The following is a 15,270-nucleotide window of genomic DNA, read 5'->3' on the forward strand; positions in this document are numbered from 1 at the left end:
CTCACTCTCTCGTTCTCTCTCTTGGTCACTCTCTCGCTCACTCTCTCGCTCACTCTCTCGGTCACTCTCTCGCTCACTCTCTCGCTCAGTCTCTCGCTCACTCTCTCGCTCTCTCTCTCGCTCACTCTCTCGCTCACTCTCTCGTTCACTCTCTCGCTCACTCTCTCGTTCACTCTCTCGCTCACTCTCTCGCTCACTCTCTCGCTCACTCTCTCGCTCACTCTCTCGTTCACTCTCTCGCTCACTCTCTCGCTCACTCTCTCGTTCACTCTCTCGTTCACTCTCTCGCTCACTCTCTCGCTCACTCTCTCGCTCACTCTCTCGCTCACTCTCTCGCCCACTCTCTCGCTCACTCTCTCGCTCACTCTCTCGTTCACTCTCTCGCTCACTCTCTCGTTCACTCTCTCGCTCACTCTCTCGCCCACTCTCTCGCTCACTCTCTCGCTCACTCTCTCGCTCACTCTCTCGCTCACTCTCTCGTTCACTCTCTCGCTCACTCTCTCGCTCACTCTCTCGGTCACTCTCTCGCTCACTCTCTCGGTCACTCTCTCGCTCACTCTCTCGCTCTCTCTTTCTCTGTCTCTCTCTCGCTGCGTCTGTGTCTCTTTCTTTTGTTGCCGCTCGTTGCTGTGGTTATGTGGTGTTGTTTATATATATATATATATTTGTTCCGTTTAAACCCGGTTTAAAGGGGGGCGGGGGGGGGGGATGACTCCCCTAGCAACTTGCTCGACTGATTGGGTCGTCTGTTGAAAGGTTTGAGCGAAAGAGCGAATCATCGAATTCCCCCAATTCATCTCCGCCCGACTCATCCTAGCCCCCGCTCCCCCCGCCCCCTCTCCACGAGACCCCCCGCGTGGTCCCGGGGGGGGCGGGGGGGGGGAAGGCGGGAGTTCAATGAATGAATGGAAAACTTTCACCCCCTTCATCGGGTAGTCTCCGTTACCATGCCCCCAAAGACTCATTCATGGGCATTTCATCTCTTCTCCGACAACAAGACGCGCGTGGGAAGTTAAAGGTGCAGCCCCTGCACTTTCGCCACTGCTGGTGGAAGGGTCTCCACTTGGGTGGGGTAAGGGGGAGGGGTAAGGGGGAGGGGGGGAGGGTAGTGGTTAGCGCACCGTGCCTTGAACCCCGCTGAGTCCAGTTCGATCCCAGGGCCAGGGCTGGCTCACGTTGATTTCGGTGAACGTGGCAACTTCCAGGAACGCATCCGGCCACGGCTGTACTGGCACAACCAAGGTCCACATGATATTCTAGATTTGAAGCTTTCAAGTGTGCCGTACTTGGCCCTTCCCCCCCCTCTCCAACCATTATATATACGGAGTGGTAGCTCTTGCAATCTCTCATTTACTTGATACAGCTGTCGTGGCTGTGACGGTTCCACCTGAAGACGGAAGCTTGTGTTGCCTCCGAAACGTCGTGATTTTTTATTTTATTTTAATTTTATTAATTTTAATGTTTTACCTACGTGATTTTACCGAAAAAACCTAAGAATATGAATCCACATGATATGGCTGCTCGCCCCGAACTCTCAATGCTATGATGGCACGTGCTTTGTCTTTGTGCCGTTCGCCTCGTGGCGTCCTCTGGTCTGACACTGGCCAAACGAGGCCACAAAGAAGGCGGTGGCTGACTCTGGTGTGGACAAATCAGTTTCAAAGACAAAGCGTCATTTTTAATGATCAGAGCCACGTGTTTGTTTGTATGTTCAACACAAGTCCGCGGACTTGATTCCTTTGCAAAAGGTTTCTAATTGGTGTTGGAACGTCTCAACGCGTCCTGTTGTATTGCCAGAAAGGCGAAAATCGTTTCCTATTTTTCATCCTACGACTGCTACTACCACGGCCTAAATGAGAACCGACTGCACTGCACATGAACTTTGTTGAAGAAAATCTCGACGTCGCACGCCCATCGGTGTGTATTCAAAATTGTTTGTTTGGTGTTGGTGTTGTTGTAATAGGTTTTTACCCTTTCAAGACTAGGCTCTAAGAAAAGTTGTCTCGGGTGTGGACCAATCAACTTCAAGGACAGTGAATATCATTATCAGAGTTGTTTCTTTTTTTGTTTGGATTTTGACTGCTTGTGTTGTGGTTATTGAAAACATGATACCTTGTACAAAGGTGTCAGTTTTTGTACCAGTTGATAGGGCTAAAAACCTACTACTATATTTTGCCACTGGTAAAGGAGATGTCTCATAGTGGTGTTGTTGTTGTTATAATTTGCCGACACGTTCCCTACTGGAACTTCTGTGGGGGGGATGAAGAGCTGATCGATGACGTTCGTTTTCTACCCCCCTTGACGCGAATGCGGTTTTCACGACAAGTCCGCGTGGAGTCGCGTGGACAAACGATTTAATGCGCTACTTGGCGTCACGCCATCGCGTCTGTCGAAAGCTCCCGAGGCCACACGAATCGTTTTGTGCCGTCGACTTGCGCGAGGTGGTGGAGGGTTGCACGACGCAAAAGCACGCGTGGAGGTCGATTAAGAATTAATTTAAAAAAAATCGACCGGTGCCGATTATGTTACGCGCACTCGTGACGGATAATACGTCAAGTTTACGAACCGTGAAGGTTTCGTGGCCTAAACTAGCGGAGACTTTGGTGGCGAGGCCACGTGGTGATCCGACACCGAATTGGTGCCCTCACGAAGCCCTCCACCACCCGACGACAGCCACACGCGTGTGGGGGTGTGCGTGGGGGTGTATGTTGGGGGGTGTGCGTGTGGGGTGGGGGTGTGTGTGTGGGGTGTGTGTGGGGGTGTGTGTGGGGGTGTGCTTGTGGTTGTGTGTGGGGGGTGTGTGTGTGGGGTGTGTGTGTGGGGGTGTGTGTGGGGTGTGTGTGTGGGGGTGTGTGGGGGTGTGCGTGTGGGGGGGTGTATGGGGGTGTGCGTGTGGGGGGGTGTATGGGGGTGTGCGTGGGGGTGTGTGTGTGGGGGGTGTGTGTGGGGGGGTGTGTGTGGGGTGTGTGTGTGGGTTGTGTGTGCGTGGTGGGGTGTGTGGGGGTGTGTGGGGGTGTCTGTGAGGGGGCTAAATAGGCGCGGCAGGGGCTAGAGAAGAGATGGAGTGATGTGGTACAGAAGGACGTGGAGCTGAGTGGACTTGCCGATGACTGGTACCAGCGGTGTCAAGATGGCGAATGGCGGTGGTTGTTGTTGTTGTGTGTGATGGCCACCCACCACATCATGTACCACAAAGCCTCCCTTAATAAGTGCCACTCGCAACACAGCACTTGCCACAACAGTCTCTTACAGGCTACACGGGGGATCTTTGTCTTTGTGTGCGTGTGTGGGGGGCGGGGTGAGGGTGTGTGCAGGGGGTGGCGTTTCCCCTATAGGGGCGGGGTGGGGGTGTGTGCAGGGGGTGGCGTTTCCCCTATAGGGGCGGGGTGTATGTCTTGGGGTCTCCTGGGAAAGGCAGCAACGGCACGGCGTTCAGATGGCCCATCAGGAAGATGCTGAGCGTGCCCAGCAAGATGAGGATGCTCATGAGCCAGAAGCAGAGGCGGTCGATGACCTGGCCCATGAGGATCCACTCGTCATTCTCCTGCAAGGAGAGTGGAAGGGGCCCTCGTTAGCACGACGACACGAGATGGGTGGGAGGGGAAGCGAGAGGTGGCGTGGGGGTGGATGGAGCGGAGAGTGATGGTGTGGATATTCATTTTCTTGGTTCTTTCGGTAAAGTCACGTAGATAGAAAATTAAATGAAATTAAAATAATAATAACAATAAAAGCAAAAAAACACGATTTGGAGGCTGGCCCCCGCTTTTCTCTCTGCCTGATGAAGGCCGCTCGTGTTGCGATCGAAACGTCGTGGCGTTTTGCTTTTATTTAAAATGTTAATTTAACTTTATATTTATTTTCTATCTCCGTGACTTTACCGAAAAAACCTAAGAGTATATATCACACAGTCCCCGAGATACGAACGTGCCCGACTTACGAACTGACCCGGCCTGCGTTGTGTTATGATGGTTCACCGTCCCGTTCGGCTTCCGTGCGTTAATCGGGAGCGTCACCGTAGCGGCAATACCGACGTAGCAACAGTTACTGCGTCTTAAGAGTATCCGGCCGCTCTACATTTCCACGCGATAAGCCACTTCGTTGGGTTATCACTCGTGATTGCAGGTCGCTTGTGAAAAATTTAACCCGTAAAAACAAGGTTTTTCACTATAAATCCTTTATATGCGTGGCGGCTAGAGTCCTCTCGTCCTCTGGCTTGAGATGGCTGCCACCTATGGGTCAGATGATTGCCTGCCACGCACAACGAGTCTGTGTGCAAAATGTCAGCTTGATTGGATCACGGGAAGTGGGTTAAAAAACGACCGAAAGATTTGCACGGTCGTAAGAGCGCAAGCAAGCAAGTGAACTTAATATAAAGGATTTTAAAAATAGCTTCGTAGCTCAATGGGCTTGACCTGGTAAAATAATAAAACATTCTAGATTTGAAGCTTTCGTGACTGCAAGGATTCATATTCTTGGGTTTTTTCGGTAAAGTCACAGCAAGCGTGCTGTGACGGTTCCACCTGAAGACGGAAGCTTGTGTTGCCTCCGAAACGTCGTGATTTTTATTTTATTTTACTTTTATTATTTTTTTTTTTACCTACGTGACTTTACCGAAAAAAAACAAAAATATAATAAAAAATTGTTTTAGTTTTTAGTTTGGTTCAGGGGTAGCCTCGGACGGGGGGAGGGGGAAGTGGGGGTGGTGGGGTGGGTGACTCACACTGCCTAAGTCGTTCTGGTCGCGGATGCACTCGAAGATGAACTTGCAGGAGTCGACGATGGAGCGAATCTCCGCTCCGTACTGCGACAGGTTCTTGAAGAGCTCCGGAGTCGTGCCCACGTTGACGCCATCGGCGCCTGCACAACACCGCACGCGCACCGCACGTAGACCACATGCACACCGTACGCACACCGTACGCACCCCACGCACACCACACTCTGATAATGTGCGCCTTTTGGCGTCATCTGGTCCAACCCATGTGAGACTAGGCTCTAAGGAAAGCTGTTTCGGGTGTGGACCAATCAACTTCAAGGACAGTGCATACATTATCAGAGTTGTGTTTTTTGTTTGCATTATGACTGCAGGTATTGCGGTCTATGCAAACATGACTCCTTGTAAAAAAGGTGTCAGTTTTGTTGCCAGATAGAAGGGTAAAAAAACAATTATATTTTTTACTGGCAAATGAGGTTCCAATGGTTGTTGTTATTGTTAACGCTCCACATGTTCATCGAGCAGACAGAGCCTCAGCGAGTCTCAAGCACTCTTTGTCAGGAGGCTCCTGCCCAGTGGGAGGAGCACGGGAGAAGGAAAGAGGAGAACGGAAACTCGCACGGCGACGAAGAGAAGAGAGAGAGACAGAGAGAGAACGAATAACAACCACCACCACCTCGTCGGGAATCGAACCCAGGCACCACCACCACCACCACCACCACCTGGTCGGATATCGAACCCATCCACTACCACAACCACCACCACCTGGTCGAGAATCGAACCCAGGCACCACAACCACCACCATCACCTCGTCGGGAATCGAACCTAGGGACCACAACCACCACCACCTCGTCAAAATTCGAACCCAGCTACCACAACCACCACCACCTGGTTGGGAATCGAACCCAACCACCACAACCACCACAACCACCATCACCACCTGGTCGGGATTCGAACCCAACCACCACAACCACCACCACCTGGTTGGGAATCGAACCCAACCACCACAACCACCACAACCACCATCACCACCTCGTCGGGATTCGAACCCATCCACCACAACCACCACCTGGTTCTGGAATCGATCCCAGACACCACAACCACCACCACCACCTGGTTCGAGATTCGAACCCAGCCACCACAACCACCACCACCACCTGGTTCGGGAATCGAACCCAGCCACCACAACCACCACCACCTGGTTCGAGATTCGAACCCAGGCCCCTCACCGTTGGGCGCCCCGGTGAGCCCATGACGCTGCCGCTGCCGCTCGAACATGAGCTCGCTGCGCGGCTTCCTCATCATGTACTCCTCGGCCTTCGCCATGAGGCCCAGGGAACTTCGACGTCGTGGCCTCCCCTCGCCGGTCATCGGAGGGCCACCCGGCCAGCCTGCCTCGGCCTCCGCCTCCGGCTCGCCACCGGCGGCGCCTTCCTCGGCGATCATCCTCAGCAGACGTGGGAGCAGCTCAATGAAGATCTGAAGGGATGGTGTGGGTGGGGGGGGTGAGATGCACATTTGGGGTTGCCACCCGTTGCTGGGTTGTTGGTAGATTTGAAGCTTTCGTTGACTGCAAGGATTGATACTCTTAGTTCTTTCGGTAAAAGTCGCGTAGGTAAAAAATGAAATAAAACTTAATAAAAATTAACCCGTAAAAACAAAGTTTTTCACTATAAATCCTTTATATGCGTGGCAGCTAGAGTCCTCTCGTCCTCTGGCTTGAGATGGCTGCCACCTATGGGTCAGATGATTGCCTGCCACCATTAAGCAATTGGTAATTAAATGTAAAAAAAAATTCCTAAAAAGTGTAAAATTTTGGAAAAAATTTTCACGAAAATAAATTGTCACGCACAACGAGTCTGTGTGCAAAATGTCAGCTCGATTGGATCACGGGAAGTGGGTTAAAAAACGACCGAAAGATTTGCACGGTCGTAATCGCGCAAGCAAGCAAGTGAACTTATTATAAAGGATTTAAAAAATAAAATAAAAATCACGACGTTTCGGAGGCAACACAAGTCTCCGTCATCAGGTGGGACCGTCACAGCCAGATTTGCTGCTTATTTTTATTAATTTTTATTTCATTCTTTACCTACGTGACTTTACCGAAAGAACTAAGAGTATGGGTTGTTGTTGTTGTTGTTGATTTGGTGTGCGTCAGGATGGTGATCGAGCGTGATGAGTGCGTGCTGCTGTGGTGAGATGTTGACTGGCTCGCCTGGACCGCAGGAGGTCGTGGGTTCGGTTCCGACCCTGACGCCTGTTGTAATATTTGGAGTTTGTATCTCTCTATCTCTCTCAGCATCATCACGGTGGCTAGGAGATGTTAAATACCTCGCCTGGTCCACAGGAGGTCGTGGGTTATATTCCGACCCTTTCACCTGTTGTATGTTTGGAGTTTGCGGTGTCTCTCTCTCCCCGTGGTCGCGTGGATTTTTCTCCGGGTCATCCAGTTATCCCCTCCACATTTAGAATCAACGTCACGCGTTCAGAGTATTTGGCTGCTATGAATGTCCACGTGTTGAGCTATCACTCGTGATAGCCAGGCCGCTTCTGAATGAGTGCTGCATAACTCAGTGGGACTTGCAACTGGTAAAAACACATTCCTGCTGCGGAGGGAGCTGGTAGGAACGTTGGGTTGCTCGGTCAATGGCCAGGGTCAACGGCGGCGTGGTGTATTCCGCAAATATGCCCGACTGTGAGGGCGGGCACAAGCTGGCGTGAGTAGGTTAAACGTTGAGTTTTATAAGGGCACCACGGGGTGATCAGCCCCTCCCCACCCAGCCCCACCCCTCCCACCCCCCACCCAGCCCCTCCCCACCCTCCCCACTCAGCCCCTCCCCACCCTCTCCACTCAGCCCCTCCCCACCTAGCCCCACTCAGCCCCTCCCCACCTAGCCCCACCCAGCCCTTCCCCAACCTCCCCACCCAGCCCCTCCCTCCCTACCCAGCCCCTCCCCAACCTCCCCACCCAGCCCCTCCCTCCCCACCCAGCCCCTCCCTGCACGACGGACGGACAGACACAATATCCCCTGTGGGCTGATGTAACCAGGAGGTTCCTACCAGTAAAAAACTATCGGTTGAGTTTAGTGGGGTAGCTACTAGCCTGGTGCCATTGGTCAGTCTCACCGGGAGTGATGGGTGAGTGATGGGTGAGTGATGGGTGATTGATGGGTGAGTGATGGGTGAGTGAGTCGTGGGTGATTGGGTTGTGACTTGTTTTGCCAGTATCAAAGTATGAAAAATTTAAACATTTCGATTTAAAGCTTTCGTGACTGCAGGGATTCATATTCTTGGTTCTTTCGGTAAAGTCACGTAGAAGGGAAACAATTAAATAATAAAAATAAAAAACAATACATTTCAGAAAAAAACTGCCTCTTTTTTCAAATTTTCTTGCTGTTTTTTTTTCACACCTGGCGATGATTGCTTGTGTTGCAATCGAAACGTCGTGATTATTTTATTTTTATTTTATTTTTTACCTACGTGACTTTACCGAAAGAACCAATGAGTAAGGTTTCTATTAGGCATTTGGACATCTTAAGACCTCCCGCTTTATTGCCTGTTCAAGGTGACACGGGTGATCTCCGCTTTATGAGTGTGTGTATGTGGAGTTTGTACATTCTCTCTACCGCCGTTCCACGTGCGTTTCACCAGGGCTCTACCGTTATCCCCCTCCTCCTCCTCCCATAGCTAAACCCACACCCACAGTGGAACTGCAATCGTGCAAAAAAACATCCCAAAGCCGAAGAGCGATCACCTGCCAAATCAATGACTCGATTTTAGACTACACAGCAGCAGTAGAGCAATATCCCCCCACCCCTCCCCCCATCTCCCCAAAAATTTGGCAGGATCCTCCTGAGCAGCGAGCCTTGAGACTCGTCGCGGCTGTCGCGTGCGAGCGAGCGTACGGAGCCCACCTCTCGGGTGCGCTGGCTCATGCTGTGCGTGTTTGGGGTCCGCAGGGACACGTTGAGGACCACGACGCAGTTGGCCACGATGACGACCACCACGATCATCTTGAACATGAGGTACCTTGATGGGGGGAAGGAGCGGGGGGTGGGGAGCGGCAATAAACAAGGTGCACCCATTTGTGAGTGACGTCACAAGAGGACTCGATTTACAAAGTGCACCCATTTGTGAGTGACGTAACAAGAGAAAATAAATATTCTGATTGTGATATCTTTGGTGGAACGGGAGTATCCGTACTTAGCGATGAGCGGGACATCTTGAGATGTCTCGGGCACTTTCTTGGAGATCAGGATGAGGAACACAGTCTGCCCCAGCAGCACCATAATGGACAAAGTGATCTTCTGTCCACCGGCTGGAGGAGAAAAAGACAAAGAGAAAGACCCCCCGTGTAGCCTTAACAGACTGTCGGGGCAAGTGCTGTTAGCGAGCAGCGCCTATGAAGGCCGACACGGTGACACACGAGGGAGTGGGTGGTCAGCACCACGCCCGGCCGCCTTTGTCTCCCCAATGGCACCAGTGGCAATGTTTACACACCACATCAAACAGCTACTAATTTGAGGCTGAGTCGACCGAGGGGAGGTCCAGGACCGGTTCACACATGCACACTCACACACAAAGACAAATATCCCCCGTATAGCCTTACCAGACTGTTGGGGCAAGTGCTGCTAGCGAGCACCTATGAAGGCCGGCACGGCGCACTAGGGGGTGGGTGGCCAACCCACGCCTGGCTACCTTGGTCCCCCCAGTGGCGATGTTTACACACCGCACCAGGTACTCATTTGAGGCTGAGCCGACCTAGGGGAGGCCCAGGACCAGTTCAGATAATTGTCACCGGCGTTAGTGGCCGTGAGCGGGAATCGGACTCGGGCCGTCGGGTTCGCACCGCAGTGCGCTAACCGCTGCACCACCGCTCCCCACGCACGCGCACACAGACACGCACGCGCACACGTGGTACACGCACACACGTGTACAGCGGGGGCGCGCGCACCTTTGCCAGGTAGGAAATAGACGAGGATGGCCAGGCAGGAGGTGAGCACGCAGGGCAGGATGATGTTGATGACGTAGAAGAGAGGCTTCCTCTTGATGATGAGGAAGTAGGTGACCTGCTGATACTCGAGGTCCTCCGGCTGGAACCGCTCGTTGGTGATCTTCTTCGCCGGGCGGTGGCGGATTGACCACTCCCCGTTCTCTGTGGCGGGTGGGGGGGTAGGGTGGGGGGTGACGTCATCCCTGAGCAAGACCCCCCCCACCATCACAACCACGACTCTTCCCCTCCTTCAAATACAAAGTATAGCCTTGGCAGGATACACTATGAGACCTCCTTTACCAGTGGCAAAATATTGTAATAGGTTTTTACCCTTTTAACTGGTACAAAATCTGACACCTTTATACAAGGCATCATGTTTGCAATAAGCTCAACACAAGAAGTCAAAATGCAAACAAAAAGAAACAACTCTGATGATGATAATGATATGCACTGTCCTTGAAGTTGATTGGTCCACACCCGAGACAGCTTTTCTTAGAGCCTAGTCTCCATTGGTGTTGGACAAGATGACGCCAAAAGGCGTACAACTCAAAGACAGCGCACTATCAGAGTATTGAGAGCTTGGGGTAAGCATTTACACTATGAGACATCACCTTTACCAGTGGCAAAATATAGTAGTAGGTTTTTACCCTTTTAACTGGTACAAAATCTGACACCTTTATACAAGGCATCATGTTTGCAGGATGTTGGGGCAAGTGGTGTTAGCGAGTAGCAGCTATGAATTCTAGATTTGAAGCTTTCGTGACTGCAAAGATTCATACTCTTAGTTCTTTCGGTAAAGTCACGTAGGTAAAAAATGAAATTAAATTTATAAAAATAAAACAATGTTTTAAATTTATTAATTTTTATTTCATTTTTAAGAGTATAACAGCTATGAAGGTCGGCATGGAATGCGAGGGGTGGGTGGCCAGCACCACGCCCGGCCGCCTTTATCTCCCGAGTACCGATGTTTACCCACCGTGCCAGGCACTAATTTTTCAGGTTGAGCCGATCTAGGGGAGGCCCAGGACCGATTAAGATAATTGTCACCCGTGTTGGCCTTGAGCGGGAATCGAACTCGGGTCGCCAGACTCACCGCTACCCCCCCCCCCCCTCGCTCCATCTCCCCTTCCTCTCTCTACCCCGACCCCGTGCCCACTACCCCCCCCCCGCACCCAGGTTAGTAAGGCCACTGTGCACAGATAAATTCAATACGAGTTAGGCATCTCCGATGAGCACGTGCGGCTACGTTACGGTGGTGCGAAGGAAGTTCGACGCGCAAGCCATTCGTTAGTCGGGCGTCCGTTAGTAAGGTGTCTTTTTTTTCATTAAGGCATTTTTAGCCAGGCGTTTGTTTCACGTATATATTAGTATAGGCGTTAGTAAGGGGCGCGTTAGTAAATGGTGCGTTAGTGAGGGATGGGTTAGTAAGGGTTGGATTAGTTAGAGATGCGTTAGTAAGGGATGGGTTAATAAGAGATGCGTTAGTGAGGGATGCGTTAGTGAGGGATGGGTTAGTAAGTGTTGCATTAGTAAGAGATGCATTAATAAGGGATGCATTAGTCAGGGATGGGTTAGTAAGGGATGCGTTAGTCAGGGATGGGTTAGTAAGGCGTGCATTAGTAAGATATGCGTTAATAAGGGATGCGTTAGTGAGGGATCAGTTAGTAAGGCTTCGTTTGGCACTGCGTGCAATAGGGCGCTAGTAACGCGGTGTTTTCGCGTGGTGTGAGGTTGATCTGCAATGCGGCAGGCCGCAGAGAGGGGTAAGCGCTTGCACGAAGCTGGTGGCGGCGTGGGACCTGTGAAGGCCTCCGGGTCGATGTGGATCCACTCCACGGTGGCGTTGTCCTCCAGCGTGAGCACCAAGTTGATCTCCTTGGAGCTGAACGTCTGGGACCTGCTCACAGGAGCGACGATGAGGGCGGACTGATCAGGGTCCAGACAGTCGGGTGAGACTGATCAGGGTCCAGTCCATCAGGAGGACTGATCTAGTCAGTCAGGAGACTAATTAGGGTCCAGTGAGACAGGCGACTAATCAGGGTCTATGGATCTCTTTGTGAGTCTATGTGTCTCTGTGTGAGTATCTGGGTCTCTGTGTGAGTCTATGGGTATCTGTGTGAGTCTCTGGGTCTTTGTGTGAGTCTATGGATCTCTGTGTGAGTCTATGGGTCTTTGTGTGAGTCTATGGATCTCTGTGTGAGTCTATGGGCTTCTGTGTGAGTCTCTGGGTCTTTGTGTGAGTCTATGGATCTCTGCGTGAGTCTATGGGTCTCTGTGTGAGTCTCTGGGTCTTTGTGTGAGTCTATGGATCTCTTTGTGAGTCTATGGGCTTCTGTGTGAGTCTATGGGTCTCTGTGTGAGTCTATGAGTCTCTCTATGAGTCTATGGGTCTCTGTGTGAGTCTATGGGTCTCTGTGTGAGTTTACGGGTCTCTGTGTGAGTCTACGGGTCTCTGTGTGAGTCTATGGGTCTCTGTGTGAGTCTATGGGTCTCTGTGTGAGTCTATGGATCTCTGCGTGAGTCTATGGGCTTCTGTGTGAGTCTATGGGTCTCTGTGTGAGTCTATGGGTCTCTGTGTGAGTTTACGGGTCTCTGTGTGAGTCTATGGGTCTCTGTGTGAGTCTATGGATCTCTGTGTGAGTCTATGGGTCTCTGTGTGAGTCTATGAGTCTCTGTGTGAGTCTATGGGTCTTTGTGTGAGTCTATGGAGCTCTGTCTAAGTGTATTGGTCTCTGTGTGAGTCTATGGGTCTCTGTATGAGTCTATGGGTCTCTGTGTGAGTCTATGCATCTCTGCGTGAGTCTATGGGTCTCTGTGTAAGTCTATGGATCTCTGTGTGAGTCTATGGGTCTCTGTGTAAGTACGTGGGTCTCTGAGTCGATGTCCAGTATGTATGTTGAACTTCTTTCGCACTAACCATATCCAGCCAATCGTGCTAATCACAGTAGTGGGCGCCGGGGGGGGGGTGGAATGATGATTAAACTAAACACAGAAAACGAGGTAATAAAGGTACTCCTCGACTTACAAATATTCGACTTACGAACATTCAGACATACGAACAAACCTGGTCCGTATGTCCAGTTGCCTGTTCGGACCGAGAGTCGTAAATTCAACCATCGCGCAATAGATGGCGGTGGTGGCATCTACATTTGCAGAACGTGAAGAACCAGTGGCATCTACATCTGCAGAACGTGAAGACCCAGTGGCATCTACATCTGCAAAACGTGAAGAAACAGTGGCATCTACATCTACAGAATGTGAAGACCTAGTGGTATCTACATCTGCAGAACGTGAAGACCCAGTGTCATCTACATCTGCAGAACGTGAAGAACCAGTGGCATCTACATCTGCAGAACGTGAAGACACAGTGGCATCTACATCTGCAGAACGTGAAGACCCAGTGGCATCTACATCTGCAGAACGTGAAGACCCAGTGGCATCTACATCTGCAGAACGTGAAGACCCAGTGGCATCTACATCTGCAGAACGTGAAGACCCAGTGGCGTTTACATCTGCAGAACGTGAAGACCCAGTGGCATCTACATCTGCAGAACGTGAAGAACCAGTGGCATCTACATCTGCAGAATGTGAAGATCCAGTGTCATCTACATCTGCAGAACGTGAAGACCCAGTGGCATCTACATCTGCAGAACGTGAAGAACCAGTGGCATCTACATCTGCAGAACGTGAAGACCCAGTGGCATCTACATCTGCAGAACGTGAAGACCCAGTGGCATCTACATCTGCAGAACGTGAAGACCCAGTGGCGTTTACATCTGCAGAACGTGAAGACCCAGTGGCATCTACATCTGCAGAACGTGAAGAACCAGTGGCATCTACATCTGCAGAATGTGAAGATCCAGTGTCATCTACATCTGCAGAACGTGAAGAACCAGTGGCATCTACATTTGCAGAACGTGAAGACCCAGTGGCATCTACATCTGCAGAACGTGAAGACCCAGTGGCATCTACATCTACATGAGATCATACAGCTTTAAAAGCCATTCCCCTGTGTTTAGCGTCCACGCCGTTACAATGCATTTGGAAATCGACAGGGGGTAAAAGTTGGACTTTACGAAACAAATCGACTCACGAAACAGACTTCTGGAACCCAAACTCGTTTGCGGGCAAGGGGAGCCCACCGCATCGTTCCGTCGTCGGCGTCACCTGAATATGAGCGAGCAGTTCTGCCAATCGAAGGGGAAGTAGGTGACCACGATGGAGCAGGGGCTGCGGTAGATGGCCGGAGGCAGCCAGTACACGAGGCCCCAGGGGTAGATGAGCACGTTGACGAAGAGGGTGATCTCGAACTGGCCGTCGACGCTGCACGCACGCGCGCACAGCCACGCGCGGCCAAACGTAGATGCCGCGGTCATGGATAACAAATAGTAACGATGGCGGTGGTGATGATGATTGTAGCTATCGTGCTGTGACGGTTCCACCTGAAGACGGAAGCTTGTGTTGCCTCCGAAACGTCGTGATTTTTATTTTTATTAATTAAAAAATTTTACCGACGTGACTTTACCGAAAAAACCTAAGAATATGAATCCTTGCAGTCACGAAAGCTTCAAATCTAGAATGTATTTAAGAGCTTGCATCTTGAATCCGTGCCTCACTTGATGCAGCAAATCTGGCTGTGACGATCCCACCTGATGACGGAGACTTGTGTTGCCTCCGAAACGTCGTGATTTTATTATTTAATTTTTTATTAATTTTATTTTTTACCTACATGACTTTACCGAAAGAACTACGAGTATAATTATAACTCCCGTCCGCCCGCCCGAAATCTGTCCCCATGGCAGGTATCGTTTCAAGATGTGGGGCAGATTGTGGAGGGGGGGGAGGGGGGGTGGTGAAGAGATGGAGTGAGGTGTATGGACATCCGTGTCCCCCCCCCCTGCCTACTTGTTCTCCAACACGATGTCGGGCAGCCACACCATCTTGGAAGGCACGCGGATGATGTCGATGCCCCCGTACTCAGTCTCGTCCCACTTGAGCCGCTCGTCCTCCCATTGCTGATGGGGATAACGGTGGGGGGGGGGTGGAGGTTGACGAAAGTCAGAGCCGAATGACGACCAGGCCGGAAAAAAATTAACCCGTAAAAACAAAGTTTTTCACTATAAATCCTTTATATGCGTGGTGGCTAGAGTCCTCTCATCCTCTGGATTGAGATGGCTGCCACTTATGGGTCAGATGATTGCCTGCCACCATTAAGCAATTGGTAATTAAATATAAAAAAAAATTCCTAAAAAGTGTAAAGTTATGGAACAAAAAATTTCCCGAAAATAAATTGTCACGCACAACGAGTCTGTGTGCAAAATGTCAGCTCGATTTGATCACGGGAAGTGGGTTAAAAAACGACCGAAATATTTGCACGGTCATAAGCACGCAAGCAAGCAAGCAAGTGAACTTAATATAAAGGATTTAAAATATCCCAACTCGAGGATTTCCTGAAGACCCAAACAGCAACAGGAGAAGGAGGAGGAGGTGGTGGTGGGTTTCACCACAACTCCCTGGCTGTCCGCCTGACGATGCCGGGTTCCTGTCCTTACCGGCGAAACGTCAC

General features: G+C 51.0%; 1 protein-coding gene across 1 annotated transcript in view; it reads right to left on the minus strand.

Annotated features, from left to right (window-relative positions):
- Positions 1–1,520: 1,520 nt before the first annotated feature.
- The window catches only part of LOC133357503 (acetylcholine receptor subunit gamma-like), a 23,326-nt gene continuing 9,576 nt past the window's right edge, over positions 1,521–15,270 (minus strand). Inside the window, exons 4-12 of the mRNA XM_061575467.1 lie at positions 14,610–14,719; positions 13,872–14,027; positions 11,504–11,601; positions 9,666–9,866; positions 8,915–9,029; positions 8,626–8,740; positions 5,941–6,190; positions 4,721–4,857; positions 1,521–3,544 (exon numbers count right to left, since the gene is read on the minus strand). Of these exons, the coding sequence (XP_061431451.1) occupies positions 3,374–3,544; positions 4,721–4,857; positions 5,941–6,190; positions 8,626–8,740; positions 8,915–9,029; positions 9,666–9,866; positions 11,504–11,601; positions 13,872–14,027; positions 14,610–14,719 (1,353 nt within the window). The 3' untranslated portion in view covers positions 1,521–3,373. The remainder of the gene's footprint in view (positions 3,545–4,720; positions 4,858–5,940; positions 6,191–8,625; positions 8,741–8,914; positions 9,030–9,665; positions 9,867–11,503; positions 11,602–13,871; positions 14,028–14,609; positions 14,720–15,270) is intronic.

Source organism: Lethenteron reissneri, chromosome 58 (assembly GCF_015708825.2).
Source record: "Lethenteron reissneri isolate LAM-NWPU_2019-01 chromosome 58, ASM1570882v1, whole genome shotgun sequence".
NCBI lineage: Eukaryota > Metazoa > Chordata > Hyperoartia > Petromyzontiformes > Petromyzontidae > Lethenteron > Lethenteron reissneri.